The sequence below is a fragment of the Onychostruthus taczanowskii genome, unplaced genomic scaffold, assembly GCF_017590055.1.
Source record: "Onychostruthus taczanowskii isolate IOZ18803 unplaced genomic scaffold, ASM1759005v1 scaffold43, whole genome shotgun sequence".
Lineage (NCBI taxonomy): Eukaryota > Metazoa > Chordata > Aves > Passeriformes > Passeridae > Onychostruthus > Onychostruthus taczanowskii.
The window spans coordinates 1,999,207-2,018,680 of record NW_024501792.1 but is presented as its reverse complement, the minus strand read 5'-3'; the positions used below and the strand labels follow the sequence as shown (position 1 = coordinate 2,018,680).

Sequence of the window (19,474 nt, the reverse complement as noted above, 5' to 3'; positions counted from 1 at the left end):
ATACTCATACACACCAAGAATGGGGGAAAAGGATGGGGGCTGCATTCCCACTTGGAGGAGGAGGAGGGAAGCAGCCAGGAAGGAGAGAGTTGTTTCCTCGACTAATGAGCCAGCATCCCTGGCTGTGGATGTGCGGTCCAACACGTGAGCCACCTGCACTGCAGCTTTGCCTGCCTCCAGCACACAGCTCAGGCCCAGCCTCTGCTTTTCCTCCTGTATCCCCGTGTGCACATCATCCCACAGGCCTCCCTTCGAGCCCACAGGACAATGTTGTGCTTGCAAAGTCAGAGCAAAGATATCTCAAGTATTCTGAGGGAAGGAGGTGAGAAGGAAGGGAAACATCCCCCTCTCCAGAACCCCTACTTCCCTAGAAACAAATTCATTGCTTTGATTAAAAATTCAGCTTTTCAGCTGCCTTGGCCACGGGGCAGATCCACAAAAGGTGAGTTGCAGGGAGCAGCAGCCAAGATACTTCTCTTCAATGAAAGAATGCTCCCCTTCATCTGCACTTCCCAGCCCGGCCAGGCACCAGAGCCTGTACTGCCGCCTGATGGTGAGGAAGAGGCAGGGCCCTGCTGCAGAATGAAGGGATTTCTCCTCTAGGCTGCAGCAGCTCCCAGGCTGAGACAGGCTCTCACTGTCTTCTGGGATGGATTTCCCATGGAAGAGACTGCAGAGACAGCCTTGCAGGAGCTGTTTGCAGCATTTCCTACCCAAGGAAGTTCACATGGATACTCAGATACGTCTTGAGCAGGGTACAGGGAGCAACAGCCCCGTTGTTCAGGAAGGCACAGATCTAACCCTGGCTATCTGGGATTCATCACGGTCGCACCCAGCCCAGAGCTGGCTCTCCTGACCTCAGGTAACTCTGGGATCTCCCTGTGATCTGGGATGGATGGATGGATGGATGGATGGATGGATGGATGGATGCCAGGACCACCAGCCCAGGGCAGTTTCTCCTCCCTTCCTGCCACCTGGGTGATGCTCCAGGCCCAGCCCTCCTTCTGGCAGCTTAAGCACACTCCAGTCTGTACCTCACTCCCTCCTTAGCTGCACCCCCTGTACCCTCAGGAGGCAGAGAACCTTTCTTGCTCTCCATTCCAGGAGACACTGACCATTCTGGCAAGTTCTGTACTGTATTTTTAATAAATTAGCCCCAAACTTCATTTGCATGGATAAAAATAGCATCAGCTGCTCTGCCAAGCCATTTTTCTCTTGGTTTACACATTCATCCAAGCTGCTCTATTTGTCTTTCCTCCACAGACTCATATTTTTCTGGATTCATTTTGTCAAACAAATTGCACAAGCCGGACTGCCCATTTACCCAGTGCTGTTTGATTACAGGGGTTATTTATGAAACAGCAAGACATATGGCATTAAGCTTCTTAATAATAATAATAATGAGAGAAGGGAAGGAGAAAAGCTCTAGAAGAGAGGAGGGAGAAAATGTTTTCTATTACAGACAAAAGCTCCTGCCATCGGTGATAAATTCCAGACACTTTTTCCAGTTGCTCTTGTGCTGCCGGCATGATGAATGGCACAGGCACTCAGCTCAGGAGCGTGGCCACAGGATCCAGGGTAAGGAGGGAAGTGCTGAAACACACAGAGCTGGTGGGGCTGGCTCTGGTGTGCAGGGACCACTAGCCACCAGGCACTTCGCTTGCCAGGAGGTCACAGAAATGCAGACTCCACCCAATTCCCTCTCTTCTCTCTGATGCAGTTGCTTATTCCTGAGGAGTTTGGGACCACTCCATTCAGCACATGCAGAGCCCCGTTGGCTCCCTGAAGACATCCTCATCTGACCTGGCCATCCTGGCTCTGATGGTGACTCACTGCAATTCAATCGAAAGTTCTGTCACAGAAAGATGCTCAATTAAGGGCCTGGGAGACCTTGAAAGCAGAGTCATTTCTGCAAGAGGAAGGTAATTAACTTTTTAATCAGTGGGCACTGATCTGAAGGTCTAGTGAAAAGAGAGAGAAGCAAACTCACTCCCACAGACTCAGAGCAGAGCCTGTGACGTCACTGGAAGCCCAGGAAGGGCTGGGAACTGGACTTGGTGCACACCATCCTGCAGAGCTGCTCCATCACCTCATCCTTCTCCCTGATGTTGTTCCCCAGGGGCAGAGGCACCTTCACCTCTGGGCTTCCCTTCTCTCCTTATCCCAACAAAGGACAACACACCAAACTTCCAATCAGAGCAGCATCAGTGTCTGGAGATAACTTCTCAGCAGCCCAGACTCCCACACTGTTCTACAGGGAAGGTCCTGGCAATGGGATAAAGAAGCTCAAGCACCAAGACTAAAGGCTTTCCCTGGCACTTGCAAATGTCCTGTAGCACCAGCCTCACCTCCTGGTCTCGTGTTCATCAGCTGGCACAGATCAGGGTGCCAGGCAGGCAGAGTTAATCAGGCCTCATTTGTGATTACAATGAACTCCTTCGTTTCATGGCCTGGCATCCTAAACCTGCTTTCTAATTCCCCAAGGCAGAGGGATTTACACTTTCAATTTTATGTCTAGTTAGTTAATGGTCCATTACTGTCAAAAGGATCAGTAGCTAGAAGTTAAATCCTGCAGGATTTATGATAAGGAAGAACCAAAGGCTGCAGAAGAGCACATGCCAGAGGGGGCACAAAGAACATTGAGGGGTTTTCAGGTCCTGTGTTGTGACACTGGTGACAGAACACTGCTGGTGACAGCTCTAGAACAAGGCTCATCCCAACACTTTTCCCTTACACACTGTACCAAGTTTCTGCCTCAAAAACTCAGGGCATAACAGCAGCTTTAGCAGGACTGGAATGGTTGGCCTTGTCCATGTCGAATTCCTGCCCTCTCCCCATCAAGACACTAAAAGGGCTCCACTCCCTTAGCAAGATAAAGGTCTCTGCAGTACACATGAGCCTGCCAATAGCCAAAAATGTCTGTCTGTTCTGCTGCTATCCCTGAGATCCACAGTGGCGCTCCTGTCAGAGCAGAGGTGTTAAAGCAGCTACACTGAAAGGTCTGTCAGCACTACAGAGCTGGCTGTGCAGGGGTTTATAAACCTGCCCATAAAAAATCACTCCAGGCTGGAGGGTAAACAAGGTCCCCAGGCCTTTGAATCAGAGAATCATTCTTTTCTTTTTATTTTGTAAACAAGGAAACAATTTTTTTTTCCTGCTGGCTGAGGTTTACTGAGTGGTAAGTGGTGCCAAAGAGAGAGTTTGGCTAGACGGGGGACTGGAAAACATTTAAGTGATCAATGGACAGTTCTTTGTTGTGTTTAGCAAGGGGCTGGAAATTGTTTTGTAGGTCAAGGTAGTTTGAGCTGCAGCCAGGCAGGAAGCACTGAGGAAGCACAGCACTGAGGTCTACAGCCGTCCAGACAGGGTCAGATGTTCACACCTGCAGAAGATGGACATATTAGGCTTGGAAAAACAATCCAGGAGCGCTCCCAGGTCTAAGCCACTCACTCCTTCACCACCACACACAGATGTGTGCCAGCAACATTGCTGGTTCTTAAAAGCCTGCGACAGAGAAGGGAGACTTATAATTTATTGAATGACTCTACCAGTCCAGCTTTCCAGTGATTCTATTCTCTTTCCCTGCCATCAGTCTCCATTAGAGTCTCCCTTACCCCTTTAATGCAACCATAAAACTTGGAGGAGCCCATGGCACACTCCAAGCACACTACTGCCAGAATTCAGAAGTTGTTTTCATCATTTCAATCTGCTAAACTGCTGAGAGATCAGCAGATTTTAACTTTTTTTAATTATTATTCCCATCTACTTTCCATACAGCTGGGAGTGCTTCTCCCCACTGAAATCTCCACTAAAGCCCCGCTTCAGTAAGTCAGGCCTAAGAGTATGTACACAAAATAGAGCTGTGCAGCTCACAAAACTCACTTTCACCCCTCCTATCTATCCCACCAGGGAACACCAACCTAAGCTCTGAAAAGCAAAAATCGTTAAAACATAAAAAAAATAAACCAAAACCCGCCCTACGAACGGCCTGTATTCCATCAAGAAAGCACAGGACTGGTGGGTTGTGCAATTTGTTTTCACCTACAAGGAATTCTCCCTGTGCCCGCTGCACCTGCGAGCACCAGCCCAGCGAAGGGCAATGCTGCGCTCTCGTGGTTCCCAGCAGGATCAACACCCTGCCTTCGCTTCTCCTCCTCATCACTCCTTTTGCTGCTTCCACTCGGAATTCCCTGGATGGAGACGCCCCACGAGTAGAATGTCCCTTCCAACTCAAAACCATTCTGGAATTCTGATTCCCTTGCATCTCTCCCAAGCAAAAGCAATCCATGTATTATTAAGAGGAAGAGGCTGGCTCCATCAAATCATTGCTTTGCGTGAGGACACATGGACCATCTTTGTTGGCCCTTCACACTTGATTAATTCATATTTACAACGCTTTGCTTCATCTCAGTGGAGCTTCATGTGATTTATTTCCAATATATATTCAGAAATGCAGCCCTGGCCTGCCAGCACAGAGAGGAATTGCATGAAAAGAAGCTGTGGGTTGGTTCCTAGTGTTTGTTTACTCTTCTTGTAGTAAACAGCAGGTTATGTTGTTTGTGGTGCTTAGTAAATCCCTGCTTTCTTAAGTGTGTGTTTTGCAAGAAGAGCCTTCCCCCGTGTGTGTAGCATGATTATAATAGCAATGTTTTCCTCTGGTTTTCATCTAATTCATTCCCTGCCTTTCTTATTATTACTATTTCTTTTTATCCCTGCCTCTGATTGACACCAACAGAATTTTCTGGTTTTCCTTTGGTTACAAAAAACTTGCTTTAAGGTTTTTTTTTTTTAAATTTACTAACGTGTAACCTTAGAAATAAGTAAGTACTATCAGTAAGTCCTTCAAGTTAAAAAATATTGCTTTTTGGAGTGTCTTACCCAATGTTTTTTAACTGAAATCTGAATCTCTTCAAAACAGATTCACAGTATTAAAAAAAAAAAAACCAAAACAAACCATGGCATAAAAAATTCTATTCCCTGGAAAGAATAAAATGAAAAATCATGTCATAACTGACTGACACAAACACCTTCCACTCTTCCAACAGTAAAGGACTATATAAATACAGTTTATGTTCATGTGTAAATAACCATAGTAAATAAGTCAATCCTTGCGACAAAAAGCTTAGGAACATACTTGTTCCAAAGGGTTTTAAGACAGCATATGAACTTCAATAGGAATTTTGGGTTTTTTTTAAAAATAATCTTATGCATTTGTTTTAGGACTTGAAATTACTCAGAGGCTTCGGGTTTAGCAGTGCTGGAGATTATTGGCACTGAAGAGAAAAGCAGAGGAGGGGTCTGTGGGGGTCACCAGGGCCAGTGGGGTACCCTGTCATTGAGGGGCTTCAGGGGTCACTGACGGGGAATGTGGGTGCCCCATTGACACTGAGGGACAGAGAGGCAGAGGAAGGTTCCTGGAGTGTCCCTGGGGCGCTGTGAGGAAAATTGGGTGTCCCGAATGTCACTGAGGGACAGGCAGGTGCCCTGAGTTTCTCTGAGGGCTTTCGCTGAGGGACACGGAGGGGCAGAGTGGGTGTCCCGAGTGACGCCTTTCGCTGAGCAGGTGCCCCAAGTTTCTCTGAGGGCTTTCGCTGAGGGACACGGAGGGGCAGAGTGGGTGTCCTGAGTGTCGCCTGGCTGCCCTGAGGGACATGGAGAAGGAAAATGGGTGTTCCAAGCGTCGCTGAGGGACAGGCAGGTGCCCCAAGCTTCGCAGCGGGCTTTTGCTGAAGGACATGAAGGGGCAGAATGGGTGTCCCGAGTGTCGCTTGGGTGCCCTGAGGGACATGGAGAAGGAAAATGGGTGTTCCAAGCGTCGCTGAGGGACAGGCAGGTGCCCCAAGCTTCGCAGCGGGCTTTTGCTGAAGGACATGAAGGGGCAGAATGGGTGTCCCGAGTGTCGCTTGGGTGCCCTGAGGGACATGGAGAAGGAAAATGGGTGTTCCAAGCGTCGCTGAGGGACAGGCAGGTGCCCCGAGTTTCGGTGAAAGCTTTTGCTGAGAGACACGGAGTGAAAGCGATTGTCCCGAATGCCACTGAGGGAGAAGCAGGAGCCTAGAGTGCCGCTGGAGTGCGGGGACCGTCACCGACAGGCCATGGCGGCGCCCTGAGGGAGACGGGGCGGGGCTGCGCCGCCGCCGCGCCGCTGTTCCCGCGCCGCAAGGGGGCGCCTCCCGCTGCTCCCCTCAGCGCCCTCAGAGCCGTCGGCGTCGCCGTTCGTGAGGGGTGTGCGGGCCGGCGGCGCTCCGAGCGGCTGGAGAAAGGCCCATCTTTAGAAAGGCTGTGGTGGTCTTGTCTCTCAACCTGTTTTTTGTTTTTTACAGCAGTTTTATTGTTACTGGAGAAAGCCTCTTTATGTCAGTATTCACGAAATCCTTCTCTTTTTTTCTCCCCAGGAGTAGCAGCTGTGACTTTTTTTTTTTTTTTTCTTCCTCTATCTTCTTTTCCCTCAATAAAATGCTTTTTCAGCCTCTGGTTTACAATTTTTCCTACACCTTCTTCTCTCATGCGTTTGCACTTGTCCTGTATTTCTTTAATGTTTTCCCCTGCAGCTGCAGATTGTGATGTCATGAGGTGTTTATCCATCCTTGGCGTTCCTAAATGCATATTTTGTTACCATGTTTTGGTGTCCATTACCCTGCTAGGCTGACATCTTATGGGTAGATTTCTGTGAATTATCTGAAAAGAATATGAGAGTGAGTTGTAATCAAGTGCTGACTGGCAGGATCTCAAACCCCTTAGGCATAAATGTTACAGCAGATGCTGTGTAGCTTCTGCTTTGGAACATGCTCCAGCTCCCCTAGCCACAGGGAGACATTTCTTCTATAAAATACAGAAGGTGTTTGCTCTTTGCAATGAAGATTTCAACATTTAAGGGAGATTTATTAAGCATGTGTTGCCTTTTCTTGTTTATTCCTGGTGTTCCCAGCTGTGAATTCCTCAGCAATAGGAGAGCAAACTCAGCAAAACTTGGTTTTACTCATGTTTGTTGTGCTTCTTGACCAAACATAAAGAATTCTCCATGTGGCAGAGCCTCCACTTGCTGAGTTTTAGGTACTGTAGATAATAATAACTAATAAAAATGTAAGTCATTGATAATAACAATAGAAAATAAATAATTCATGATAATGGATACTAAGTAATAGCTGAGAGAGATGAGTACTCACTAGCACAGTTCCTTGCGTGCCTGGGTAAATTCTCACTGCTACAATCCTGATTTTTTTTTTCCCCCTTTAATTTCTAACTTTTTTCTAACATTAGGATTCTCCTTTCTAAATCTCAGTGCCTCTTTATGACAGTGCTGTCTCTATCCACAATCTCTCCTACACTAACATTTCAAAGCAGAGGGGTTGGCCTGGACTAAAAATAAAAAAATAAAAAAAATTAAAAAAAAAAAAAAAGAAAAAGAATTTCTTAAGGGTGTTTTTTTTTCTGTGGCAAAACTGCTCCCCAGGGATGTGAAGTGACCCACTTGCTGTCCCTGAAGGCAACAGTGGAAGGGATGGAAGGGATGGGGGACTGGGGCTCCAGACACTTGTGGGTTCTCCAGCCTAAGCAGGAGTAGACGACAAAGGGGTGTTGAGCTGCCTGGGAAGCACTTGAAAATCCCCCCTGCTCCAAACAATTTGCCATTACGGACTGGGAAGAATCCCTGAGTGGCCATGTGCTCCAGAAGAGGTTGATGTGGCTGGAGGGCTGCTGGTGTTTGCGCTGTGATGCCAAGAAGGGAAAGAGCAGGGCTGGCTGAGTGCCTGGAGGAGCCACAGCCCGGTGTGGGCACGCAGGGCTGCCTCCTCCTCTTCCTCCTCTTGCAGGCATTCGGGTGTGGCTGGGGCAGGAGGGCTCCTCAGAGCAGGGAAAGCCCTTTCTCCCCCGGCCCTGCACATGTGCCATTGTCCCTGCTAACAATGGGGAGAGGCGGGAGCGCTGGAGCTGATGACACAAACCCCAGGGCAGGAGCAGCTGGTGGCTGCTCAAGGGAAGCTCTGTCTGTGCAGCCACAGCCACTGCCCTGCCAGCACTGCCCGGGTCCTGACAGCCTCAGGGTAGGACTGAGCCCTGTGCCGTGCTAGAAAGGGGCAAAACTGCCTTTATTTATGGAATCATGGAATATCCTGAGTTGGGAGGGTCGTTGAGTTCCCACAGCACAGCTCCGACAGCCCCACCCTGTGCATCCCTGAGAGCAGTGTCCAAACACTCCTGGAGCTCTGGCAGCCTTGGGGCCCTGACCATTCCCTGGGGAGCCTGGGCAGTGCCTCTCCATCCTCTTCTCCTAATATCCAACCTAAATCTCCCCTGGCTCAGCTCCAGCCATTCCTGCACCTCCTGTCCCTGGTCATCAAAGAGCAGAGATTGGTGCTGCCCCTCAGGAGGAAGTTGTAGACTGTATTTAACTGTGGACTGGATTTAACCTGCCTCTTCCCACTGGCTCAGAGCACTGGGAGACCCTGCAGGCAGCTGCTTCCTGTGGTTCTTCTGCAGTGCTATCCCTAGGAACCTGTGTGGTGAGAGTTAACCACCCTGGCCTAATGGTTCCTTCATAAATAAGGAATGTTAATAAATACTTTCTATTCCTTAAGGCCCAGCAGATAGGAAGAGAATAATCAAGGAAGCTATTTCCACTTTCTGTAACTTGCATTAGTCATCTCTCCTGAGACAGAGGGGAAAGCATGGCTGGGGATGGGAAGCAGAAATGGTGCTGTGCTCTTCCTCTGTCCAGCACCTCCTGGAGGCCCCCAGCAGCATCTCCTTTCCAACATGTGTAAGTTTCTGTAAAACAAAGGGGCTTAAGGTTTGTCTGGGAATCAGTTCCCTCCTGGGGCTTCCAGTGCTGCACATCCCGTATCAGTCCCACAGGTACTCCCCATTTTAAAGGGAGTGAGGGTGGTGGTGTCACAGGTGTTCAGCAGGTGGCAGAGGGGAGTTTCACCACCTGAAGTGGCACCTTTTCCCAATTCTAGCTCTGTCCATGTTCACTCCTCCAAAGAGCCGGTGGGATGTGGCACCTTGCAGAGAGCTTGAAATACAGGCCCTGTGGCTACTGACCCTGCAGGTAAGGTCTGCAAACTGAGCCAGGATTTACCTGCCAGACCTGCCTGGCTCAACGGGCAGAGATGCCTCTCCCGCCCGCAGGGATGAGTCTCGCTCACAGCTCAGCAGAGATCAGCTTTGCAGGGCACAGTGCAGAAAGCAGCTCTCCCAAAAAACCCAGCCCCTGCCGAGAACTAACAGGATGTGATGGGAGGCGGTGAGGAGGAGGCTGGAGCAGGCAGCCAAGCACCCTTCCCACTCAGTCTGGAGAGCAGATGGAGCAAACTAAGAGCTCTCTACCTCAGTCAACCTCCTCTTCCAGGCTGAGCTGGCTCCTCGTGTCCTGGCTGGCTCCCACAAGGATTCCTAAGACTTGCAAAGACATTTTAGTGGCCTTGAGCGGGAGGCGGACAGAGATAGTCAGCTCCTCCTCCAGATGGATATCAGGCTCCAGGGACAATGGCTCTGCTCTGTTTTGGCAGGACAGCTCCACTGCTGGGTCTTGTCTGGTGGATCCCAGTAGGCTGGGAAGGCAGCAGTGCAGGTGAAGCAGGATTTACTGGGGAGGATCCTACACTGTAGTGAATGCTCAGTGCTGGCAGCCTCCCAGAGAAGCCCCTTGACAACATTCCCACTTTGGGGCACTCATGTGATGACTGGTTGTGAGCACAGAGCCAGGAGCTACGAGGCAGCTCCAGGATAGAGTGTGCAGCAAACAGGAGGAAGGGAGGGATGTTCCTGCTGGCAAGTGTGTCAGTGCAGGGCTGGAGCTGATTGCTCACAGGCACTGCTTAGCCCTCATCACTGTTAGAGATCTTCATTCTCTGGGGTTCTCTTTATGCAGGACACAGGCACAAAGCAGGTACAGGCCGCCAAGGCTGGGGTTCTGTGCCAGCCATCTCCTTTGCCAGGATGATGCGACCCCAAGCAGTGCTGCAGCAGGAGTCCTGCCTGCCCCTGTTTTCCCTGGCTCTGTGCTACCTGCAGGAAGCAGGGGAGCACAGTCTCCTCCACCCCTGCTCTGTGCAGCACTGCCACAAAGCCCAGGGGCTTAATATCTGGGCCGTGCTACATTTAGCATCTGTGGGGCCTCACTGGGCTCCCAAGGGCCATTCTGTCCCTCCAATCAAGGGCACAGCTCTTCTGCAGCCTCCCTTCCTTGTCCCTCAAAGATGGGGTGGGAAGGGCCTGGGTTTGGCTTAATGCAGTGAGGAGCAAACCCTTTGCAGGCCTCCTGTCTCTGGGGCAGGGGCTGAGCCGTGAGGCAGGTGAGCATCAGTCACTCCTTGGGCTGTGATCTCTGCAGCTCTACCACTGATGTTGCAACTCCTCAGCTCTAATGGCCTTGGGGAGGGTGTCAGGGGTGTCTCCACAGCACGGCTGCCCCCAAGTCCTGTTGTCCATGTCCTTACATCGCCTCTCCCCAGCAACTGGCAGCGTGGGAGCAAATGGTTGCTGTGTGAGCATTGTTTTGAGCAGGACCCAGGGTGTGCTGCTGTGCTGTGATTCATGAGCAGGAGGAAAAGGGAGAGACTCTCCAATTCCTGTGTTTGGGATAGGCTGAGGGCAGGGCAGAAATGTTCCTCTTGGGAAGGATGTGCATCCATCTTTCTCCTAGAAGGGTGTCGCCTGCAGCAGGATGTCCTTGGGCAAGGCCAGGTTTTAATTGCTGCAGCATCACCAGACACCCGAGTCATGATGCCCCTCAGAGCCTCTGCTCCTAGCCTGCCTCCTGCAGCTACTGAGCTGTTGGGAGCAGGAACACCCACATGCCCTGGCTTTCTCTCCAGAGAGGATCCAGGGGCAGTTTGGCTGCTCTGAGCTCCCAGGGGAGCTGTCTGTGCCCTGCTTCTGCCTGCTGGTCTGTCTGTCCTGCCGCATCCACTCGTTCCTGCTGGTGTCTGCGCTGCTGTGCTGCACTGTGCCTGTTTGGCTGCCTCCTTGTCCCTCTTGCTGTCTGTCTCCCTGACTGACACCTTCCACTGCAAACACTGCCTGCCCTCCTCTCCATCAGGTTTTCTCCTCCCCACTCCTTTCCTCTGGCTGCTATCCGGAGGCCTCTGCATTAGGTGTGACTTGGGTGCTTTTCTCTGGTTTAGGGATAGCAGCCAGGCTGCAATCTGCAGCAAAAGGGAAAACCTCTGCAAGGAGCCTCCTGCAAACACGTAGGCAGGACAGTGGCTGCCAGCACTGCCCAGATACTGCACACTCACGCCTGCCTCTACAGCCAAAGACTGAAAGGAAGCCCAAATCTCTCGCAGTGGGACTTGGGCTACTGCATGCCTCTAGAAGCCAGTAATTGGAGCTTGAATTCCCTGGTTCACTGTGCAATAGCTGCAGTTGAGGGTGGGGATGCGGAGGAGACGCAGCTTATGGAGATGTGAGGCTAAATGTGAAAAGGACCCACGTGTGAGTTTGTGTGTGTGTGTGTGTATGTGTGTGTGTGTGGTTAAATGTGCTGCCCCACATCACAGCTGTGTTTGGATGTAGACCTTGTGCTTGCAATATTTTCCCCCCTGACAACAACATTGCAGCATGCCTCATGTCTGTCTCTTTGCCTTTGCATCCGTCTGCTCCCAGTCTCGGTATCTTTCCCTGTTGTTTTGCCATGCCTCTCCTCCCATCCTTAGCCAGCCCTGCCAGACTGAGCCAGCAGTGTGGTGTGTCATGCTGCCACAGTGCCTTCAACACCCCACTGCCACAAGGGTCAGCTCTTTGCCCTCCTCATGGCAGTACACTGGGACCCTGCTGAACACTCCCAGGGCACCACAGGCCCCCTGGCCAGCTTGGGGGGCTGTCCCTGTTTGGGCCAGCACACCTGCAGCCCATGTAGTAAGCAAGCAGCCACAGCCAAGCTTCTGTGGAATTAGCAAAACCCCCTGCACAGCCAGCTTGCAAAACCTCAGCACTCGAGTGTCACCTGGGATCAGGTTCTGCTGGAGGAGAACATGACTTTTATATCAACTTTCCCAGTGTCAGCCCTTTTAGCAGGGCCCAGCCAGGGCTGTGGGAGGAGGTGAGGGCAGGGCAGGCTATCCTGTGTGTTTCTGTGCCTTCCTGGGATACCTCTGGACCCAAACTCCCAGGGAGAACAGCTCCCTGCTGCTGCCTTCCTCTGCTGACGTGACCTTGACAAAGACCAGGGAAGAGGTCTTGTCCCAGGCTGCTTTCTGGATCCAAAGCCATTTTGCCTGGGCAAATGCAGCTCTGCTTATCCCATTTCCAAACATGCTGATGGGAGCCTGTGGGGAGGAAAACCTTGCTGTGTCCTCATTGTCACCAGACCTGGGCTGAAAACTGAAGGTCCGTGTCCAATGCCATCACAGACAGAGCCTGTAGATGTGACACTTGGGGCCATGGCTTAGCTGTAGATTTGGCAGTGTTGGGTTAGCAGTTTGACTTTATGGTGTTAAAGATCCTTCCCAAATTAAATGATTGTGTGATTCTTTGATTCAGCATTGTGAATCATTGATTCACAATTATTTCCCACATGGAGGAGACCTGTGGTGACCTGGTGCAGAGTGGCCTCTTGGAGCACCTGAGCTGAACTCATTTGGTGGCAGAGGATGATACCTCTGCCCCCTCCTCAGCAAAGCCCACACCAGGCTCCTTTCCCCCTTCCCAACCATCCTCCTTTCCCAGCAAAACACCTCCCACGCTGCCGGGGAAGATGAGGGTTGGCAGCTCTTCCGCAAAATGATGTTCCCATGGCGATAGGGATGTGTCGCCCTTCCTGGGGAACATAAGGGGGGCGAACGGCACCTTCCGCATCAGTGCGCGCCCCTTGTCCGGGGCGGGGGCGTCCGAGTCCCGCAGAGGCAGGGCCCCCCCGCACCGCCCCCCACCGCAGGGCCGGGGGCCGAGCCTCAGTGACGCCTCCCGGTCCCCATTCGCTGGGTCCGCCCGCCCAGCCCTGCCCAGACTGCGGGAGCGCCGCGCCCACAGCCCGCCGGGCAGCCCCGGACAGCGCCGGCAGCCCCGCAGGCAGCGGGCAGCACCGGACAGCGCCCGCAGGTAAGCACCGGCCGCCCCGCAGCGCCCCGCACGCTGCCGGGCCGGGAGCAGCCGCTGGGCTCGGGGCACAACGCGGGGCTGCGGGCGGGGGAGGGTCCGCAGTGGCCGGGCGCCGCGGTGGCACCGGGGGCATCTCGCCCCTCGCCCGGGGGCTGCTCGGTCGGACGGAGCGCGCTGGAGGAGGGGATGGGCTCAGCTTCTCGCCCCGCTGCCGGTGCCCCCCACCCTCGGCTCGGGACTGCGGCATTCCCGGTGGGCGCGCCCGTGCGCACGCCCGCACCGCAGCCGCGCTCCCGCTCTGCGCTGCTGCAGGGGGGGAGCTCGCCCACCCCGAGCCCTCCTGCCCCTCTCGAGGGTCGCCCGATCGCTCTTCCCTGCACACCGCGTCCCCGTGCACCCCCTTTGCTGGCAGCCACCCCCCGGCACAGCCAGGATCCTGCGGCTCTGCGTTCCGTCAGCCCACCAGCCTGGCTCTGCACGCCCCCGTCCCCATCCCCGCAGCTCGTTTGTCACTCTGAGCCTGTCATGCTGTTGGGCACAGGGGGTAGGTACCACCATGGTGTGACCCCGAGCAGGTGGGGACCACGCCAGGAACTTTGCCCTCTAAGAGCTGGAGCCCCGCAAATGCCACCGTCCCCCGAGCCCTGTCCCTACGCCAAACCCCTGGGATCATGCAGGAGTGAGAGTTACCTGGCTTGCTCTGCTCCCAGCACTGCTGGCAGGAGAAGAGGGGTCCAAGGGCTATCAACCCAGAGCCTAGAAAATCTGAGTGTTTGGGCACATAGGTGGGAGGAAAACCCCCTCTCTGGGAGCTTGGATTTTCTGGAGGAAAGCCAGGCTATGACCTAGATAGTGTCCCAGGACATTCAAAAGGGAGCAGATTAATGCTGGGAAATGACAAAGCAAGGGATGGAGGGACAGTTTCTAGGAATCCAGAGGTTCAAGCATTTACCCCATTGGCAACCTCTTGGGTGTCAAGATCAAAGAGAAGAGAATTTTTCCTCCTGGCCAGGGGTTAGGGTTCTGGATAAAGAGACTTTTCAGAGCTTCAGGGTGAGCAAATGGGTTTGGTATTTCCTCTCGGAACGTTATATGAAAAACCCAAAAATTGTGAAATAGAAAAATGTAGCTGGCTGTGGTACAGGCAATTCCTAGCTCTTCCCTGGATGCTTTGCTAGGCTCAGAGGGAGCAAACTGAGGGGCTGTTGTCCCCTCTGCCAGCCTGGAGTTATGAAGGGCTGGCTTATCAGCTCCCCCTCTTGGACCTGGCCCCACACGGCCAGCCTGGAGAGCTGACTGCAGGACGCTTGGTGTGTCCTTCAGCCCGGCTGCCTCGCTGCTCCCCCACACTGTCCCTCCATTCCGCATGTCTGCGGCTGGATTCCCCACGCGGCTGCTTGGCCAGGCTGCAAATCTTTAATTGATTCCTTGTGGCTGCATTGGGCTAACTGGAATCAGCAGCCCTGGTGTTTGGATGGCACATCACGGGCCCCTTACCCACACACGCAGCCTGGAGAGAGACAGGCATTGGGCAGGGACTCAGTGGATGCTGCCACCCAAACCCCTTCCACCCCATGGCCAGGCAGGCTGAGCTCAGCTCCTGGAGGCTTTGTGCCATCTTTCGGTGGTCTTGGCTCACTGTCCAGCTGCTGTGTCCCTCTTCCTCACTGCTCTTGGCCCCTTTCCCTCACTGCATCGCAATGACTCATCCTTGCTGAGCTCACCCGCTGGAGCTGCTCAAGAACTGGCAGGGCGGGCACCCACTGCCCCCTAAGAGGGTCCCTCAGCTGGCAGCCCCTTCACCATGAGCCAAAGACCTCTGGTCAAAGTGTGCGGGCACTGGGGTGCAGCCTGGTTTCACCTATCCAAACCTTGGCTGGCCATGGGGCAAAAGGGGGAGGAGACTGGACATGCAGGCCTTGCTGCAGGTCTGGCCATGCTCATTTAATGTCTGCTGGGGGGATCTGGACAAGGGAAAACAAAGTGTGGATGGGGCATTGCCTGGGCATGTGCAAAGATGATGCTGGGCAGACACACAGCGCCTGCTTCCCCAGCTGGGTGCAGTGCCAGCCAGGCTCTGTGCAGTGAAGCAGACACTGGCGAGGAGGAGCAGGCACTAGAGCATCATCTATGCAAGAAGGGCAGCCTGCACCACCGAGTGCCCACACCCATGGGGCAGGGCCTGGCTAACTGCCTCTCTCTCCCCCTGCCCAGGTTCCCCTCTCAGAGACAGCCCCCCCGGGCACCTCAGCAGCAAGATGAACCCCACTGTGGGCATTGCTGTCATCCTGACAGGTACATCCCTCCCTGCTCCCTGCTCAGCCCACACCAGCCTGGAGGCTGTATGGGCACCCCCAGATCCCTGTCCAACCCCCTCCTGCCTCTCCCCAGTCCTCCAGGCCGCCAACTGCCAGATGATCAAAGACCTGAGTGCCTGCCTGCTGGGCCAGAACCTGCGCGTGGACTGTCGCTATGAGAACAAAACCGACAACCCCCTGACCTACGAGTTCAGCATCACCAAGGACAACAGGAAGCACGTCATCCACAGCACCATCAGCGTCTCCGAGAACATCTACCGGAGCCGAGCCAACGTCACCATGCACAAGAACCTGGTGTGCCTCCACCTGCAGAGCTTCACCACCAGCGATGAGGGCATCTACATGTGCGAGCTGAAGGCCACCAACGACTACACTGGCAACCAGATAAAGAACATCACTGTTATCAAAGGTGAGACAGGCAGTGGCACCTGGCCTCAGTCCTTCCCACCTGCTCTGACCAGCAGAGAACACCACAACTCCCTGTCCCCGGATCCTCCCTGAGTCCATAAATTATGTCCTAACCCTTACATGCCCTTCAGGTGGGTTTCATCCCACAGATGGACTCACTCTACCCCATCTCACAGTGCTTTTCCTGCCTCTCTTGGGTCCCACCTCGGGCACATTGCCTAGATATCCTCCCATAGAGAGGACAGTGGGGATCCTCCACACTTGCATCCCACAGGAGCACTCCTCCAGATGCAGAGACCTTTGTGTCACCTGGTGCCCATCCACTTGTCACCTCAGTCAGGCACAGGCAGGGTTATGCTTCTCAGGGTCTCAAAAAATCTTTGCTGCTACATGTTAGGAGGGAAACAGGCCAGGATGGGGCGTGCTGCATTGCAAGAAGCTGTGTTCCAGTACCATTAGAACTCCCGAGGGATTTCATTGCCTCTCTTCTCTCCCTCCCCATTCCTTCTCCTCACAGACAAACTGGAGAAATGCGCCGGCTTCAGCCTCTTGATCCAGAACACCTCGTGGCTCCTGCTGCTGCTCCTTTCCCTGCCTCTCCTGCAAGCCGTGGACTTCGTGTCCCTCTGAAAGGCGAAACACACACACACTCACAGCGCTCGCACACACACGCACGCACACACTGAGCACCCCAGCCACCCCGCCTTCCTCGCAGCCCCTGGAAAGAGAAGCTGAAGCGTCTGGAAGCCGTGAAACCTCTCTGTGTTATCTCTATTTAGCCGTATATTAACGCTAACCACCATCCTGTGCCGAGGCCCACCATCCCATGCACACACGCCCCGCTCCGAAGCATGGTGGCTCTGCTAGGCAGCGTTGCTTCTCCCATCGCGCCTCCCCGCTCCGTAGGCTGGCTGGTTTGCTTGTGCTGGGAGAACTGGAGGCCTCAGCCTCGCTTGTCCCATCCCTTTAACTCTTGGGGTTTGCCTGTTCTCAAGTCTGGGGAAAGACAGCTGCATTGGCAGGTAAGAGAGAGGGGTGATGCGAAAGCATGCAGAGGGTGCCCATGGTGGGTGCTGTGCTTGTGGTGGGTGGTGTGCTGTGGCTCCTGGAGGTGACAGGGCTCTTGGTGTCCCCACCCACCCTGCCTGCCACCCAGGTGACTTATTCCTCACCCTGCTCCTCTCACCTGAGCTGCCACGGCTGGGAGAGGGCACAAAATTACTCCTGTCTCAGTGAGCAGGGGAGCCATGGGATGCTGCTGGGCCTGGCAGGCTGGGGGAGGAGAGAGAGGAGCAGGTCTAGGAGACACCATGAAGCCCCCCTGCCTCCTTAGGGCTCCTCTGGGGCCCTGGGAACGGGCTCAGTGCAAATGTGCTTCGGCATCAAGTTTTTCCTAATCTGTTTCTTACAGCTGAGCTGGAAGTGAGGCCTCCTCCAGACACCATCTGGTTCCTTTGGGCTGCCCGAGCCAGACATCACTCGCTCTCCCTGGGGACCAGCCCTTAGCTGTGACGAGAGAATTGCTGCCAGCACCAGTGGAGGCAAGCAGAGCCTCTCTGAGCTAGCCACAGCCCCACTGCCTGCCCCAGGGCCCTCAAAGCTGCACCCCGGCTGGCTGGTGGGGAGGGGGTTCCCCCCTGGGAGTGTGACCCCAGGGTCTCCATAGGGACTTCCCGGCACTGGCACCTTGTCTTTCCTAAGGGAACATCTGGGGACCCCAGTCCTTCCTCATAGAGAGGCAGAGCAGTCTTCCTCAAATCCCACCATGCTCCTGGGAGGAGCCTGTGTGCCCCCTCCCTTCTCCCTCCTACCTTTCAGCATTTCCCTGTCTCCCTTTAAGAGCAGCAAAGGACGGAAGGGCAGCCCACAACCTCGGTAAGGCCAGGATGGTGCCAGGGGTTGGCGAGAGCAAGGACAGGGATGGCCAGCACAGCTCAGATCTGCTGCCTGGATGCCCACGGGACCCCGAGGAGCCTCACTCAGGGGAGGACACAGGGAAAGGAAGAGGCAGGCAGGAGCATCCAGGTGCATGGGGTGAACCCCAGCTGTGAGACCCGTGCAGCCCGGGCTGTGCCACCACGGCTGAGAGCAATACACAGCAGCTGCTCCCCACTCCTTGCTCCTCTCCAGAGCTGCTTCCTACCCCCGTGCCCATCCCCTGCCCATCCCTGCCTGCTTGCTTGCTGTCTAGTGCTGCTGAGGCCGTGCCCAGCTGAGGCCTGGCTGTGCCCAGCTCCCTGGGCGTGCTGGCGAGCGCCGGGGCAAGCGCAGAGCCCAGCGGCAGAGCGCGGACGCGGCTCGAGTCTCATTTTTTTGTGAACATTTGTAGTTGTTTCCACAGCTTGTCGTCAAAGAAATTCTGTTAAGGGAATAGGAAAAAAAAATGGGAAAAAAAAAAGAACCCTATGAAAAGCAACAACAACAACAACAAAAACCACCTTACCATCCAGGAGTGTTCCTCTGTCTGCACAATAAAACCCTACCTAGGTTGTGTGTTGGAGCCACAGGCGCCCGTGTGTGCGGCGGTGGGGACAAGGGCTGTGTGGGGCTGGGCACCAGGACCCTGCTGAGGGGTACAGCTCTCCAGGCAACCCTCCTGTGCCTCCAGCACCCCAATGTCTGTGGGAGAGAAGCAGGCAGAGGGGCAACGTTCCTGGGCAGAGCAACCCCCTCCTGCCCAACTGGACCCAGGCCCTTTGTCCCCATCCCTGTCTCTAAACCCCCAGCTCCATCTCAGAGGCCACCTACTGCCCACAGTGGCGGCAGGGAGGGAAAGCAGGGGACCAGGTCTGGTGCTGGCCCATCCGTCCTCCGGGGAGGGAATTGCCAGGGATGGAAGTGGCCATGGGAGCGGGGCTGGGTGTGCACGTGTCCCAAAGCTCCTGTGCCCATCATACCAGGGTCCTGCTGGAGCCCCCGTGCCCACACGCTGCCTGGGGGGCTGCCAAGGGCTCCCGTGTCCTCTGGAGCAGCCATACACTGCCCTGCCCAGAGTCAAGATACCACCCTGGCACCAGGAGCCACCAGCAGGAGACTGCCACCACCCCTTAACACCATTGGTGACCCTGCGCCACCTCCCAGAGCGACGCCCCGACGCGTTCCCTCCCTGTTTAAGGGCTGGAGCCAGACGGGAGGGAGGGAGGAAGATGCCACCCTAATTACATCCCTCCCCATTATCCCCAGCAGGTGCTCGCTGAGTCACGGCCACGCAGGTGCCGTGGGCTGGGCGGGTCAGGCGTCCCGGAGCGGCGCCCCGGTGTCCCCATGGATCCATGAGGGGTGGCCATGCCACGCCAGCTGCCCCATGCCCACCTTTGCTGAAGGTTTAGGGGGCTCTTCTCCCTACAGCTCACCCCACAGCGGGCAAAACCCAGTCCAGCTGCTCCCCTCACCCTGATTCTCTACTCCAAACCTTGCTGGCAGCCACGACCACCCCTTTTTTGTGCCTCCCTCCCCCCACACCAAGTCGTGTGCCCCCCCCTCCCTCCCTTAACCCTCCCTCTATCCTTTCCCTCCTGGACCTCGACCTCCCGCCACAAATCTCTCCCTTCCTCACGCTTACCCTCCGTCCTCCTCCTCCATTGGCACAGCCCCCGTGCCCCGCAGCCTCCCCTCGCGGCACCCCCTTGCCGTGGGCCACCAGCCCCCCCGGGTTGGCGTCCCCTTTAAGCCTCCCCAAGCTGGAATGCGAGAGGAGCATTTCA

The 19,474-nt window shown here is 54.6% G+C and overlaps 1 protein-coding gene and 1 long non-coding RNA gene across 6 annotated transcripts; one reads left to right on the top strand and one right to left on the bottom strand.

Annotated features, from left to right (window-relative positions):
* Positions 1-3,099: 3,099 nt before the first annotated feature.
* Positions 3,100-19,456, bottom strand: LOC121340930. 3 transcript variants are annotated; one of them, XR_005953369.1, is made up of 5 exons: positions 19,333-19,455; positions 18,214-18,389; positions 16,224-16,396; positions 4,046-6,678; positions 3,100-3,382 (listed from the first exon to the last, which is right to left on the bottom strand). It is a non-coding gene; the product is annotated as an uncharacterized LOC121340930 (long non-coding RNA). The 3 variants fall into 3 exon arrangements; XR_005953370.1 differs by lacking the exon at positions 4,046-6,678 and having other exon boundaries at positions 19,333-19,456; XR_005953368.1 differs by lacking the exons at positions 4,046-6,678; positions 16,224-16,396.
* On the top strand, positions 12,710-18,270 carry THY1 (Thy-1 cell surface antigen). Of its 3 annotated transcripts, XR_005953367.1 has the most exons (5): positions 12,710-13,044; positions 15,259-15,339; positions 15,436-15,771; positions 16,288-16,792; positions 17,182-18,270. XR_005953367.1 is itself a non-coding variant. In XM_041414041.1 (4 exons), exons 2-4 carry the CDS (start codon positions 15,303-15,305, stop codon positions 16,398-16,400), a joined length of 486 nt encoding a protein of 161 aa, XP_041269975.1. In that variant the 5' UTR covers positions 12,710-13,044; positions 15,259-15,302; the 3' UTR covers positions 16,401-18,270. The 3 variants fall into 3 exon arrangements, 2 of the variants coding, with proteins under 2 accessions (XP_041269975.1, XP_041269976.1); XM_041414041.1 differs by having other exon boundaries at positions 16,288-18,270; XM_041414042.1 differs by lacking the exon at positions 12,710-13,044 and having other exon boundaries at positions 14,124-15,339; positions 16,288-18,270.
* Positions 19,457-19,474: the final 18 nt, after the last annotated feature.

Excerpts from the sequence above, each read along its gene's own strand:
- THY1 (XM_041414041.1), top strand. The coding sequence starts at position 15,303 with ATGAACCCCACTGTGGGCATTGCTGTCATCCTGACAG. Across the intron at positions 15,340-15,435 it reads CATTGCTGTCATCCTGACAG|TCCTCCAGGCCGCCAACTGC; the intron begins GTACATCCCTCC and ends GCCTCTCCCCAG. Across the intron at positions 15,772-16,287 it reads GAACATCACTGTTATCAAAG|ACAAACTGGAGAAATGCGCC; the intron begins GTGAGACAGGCA and ends TTCTCCTCACAG.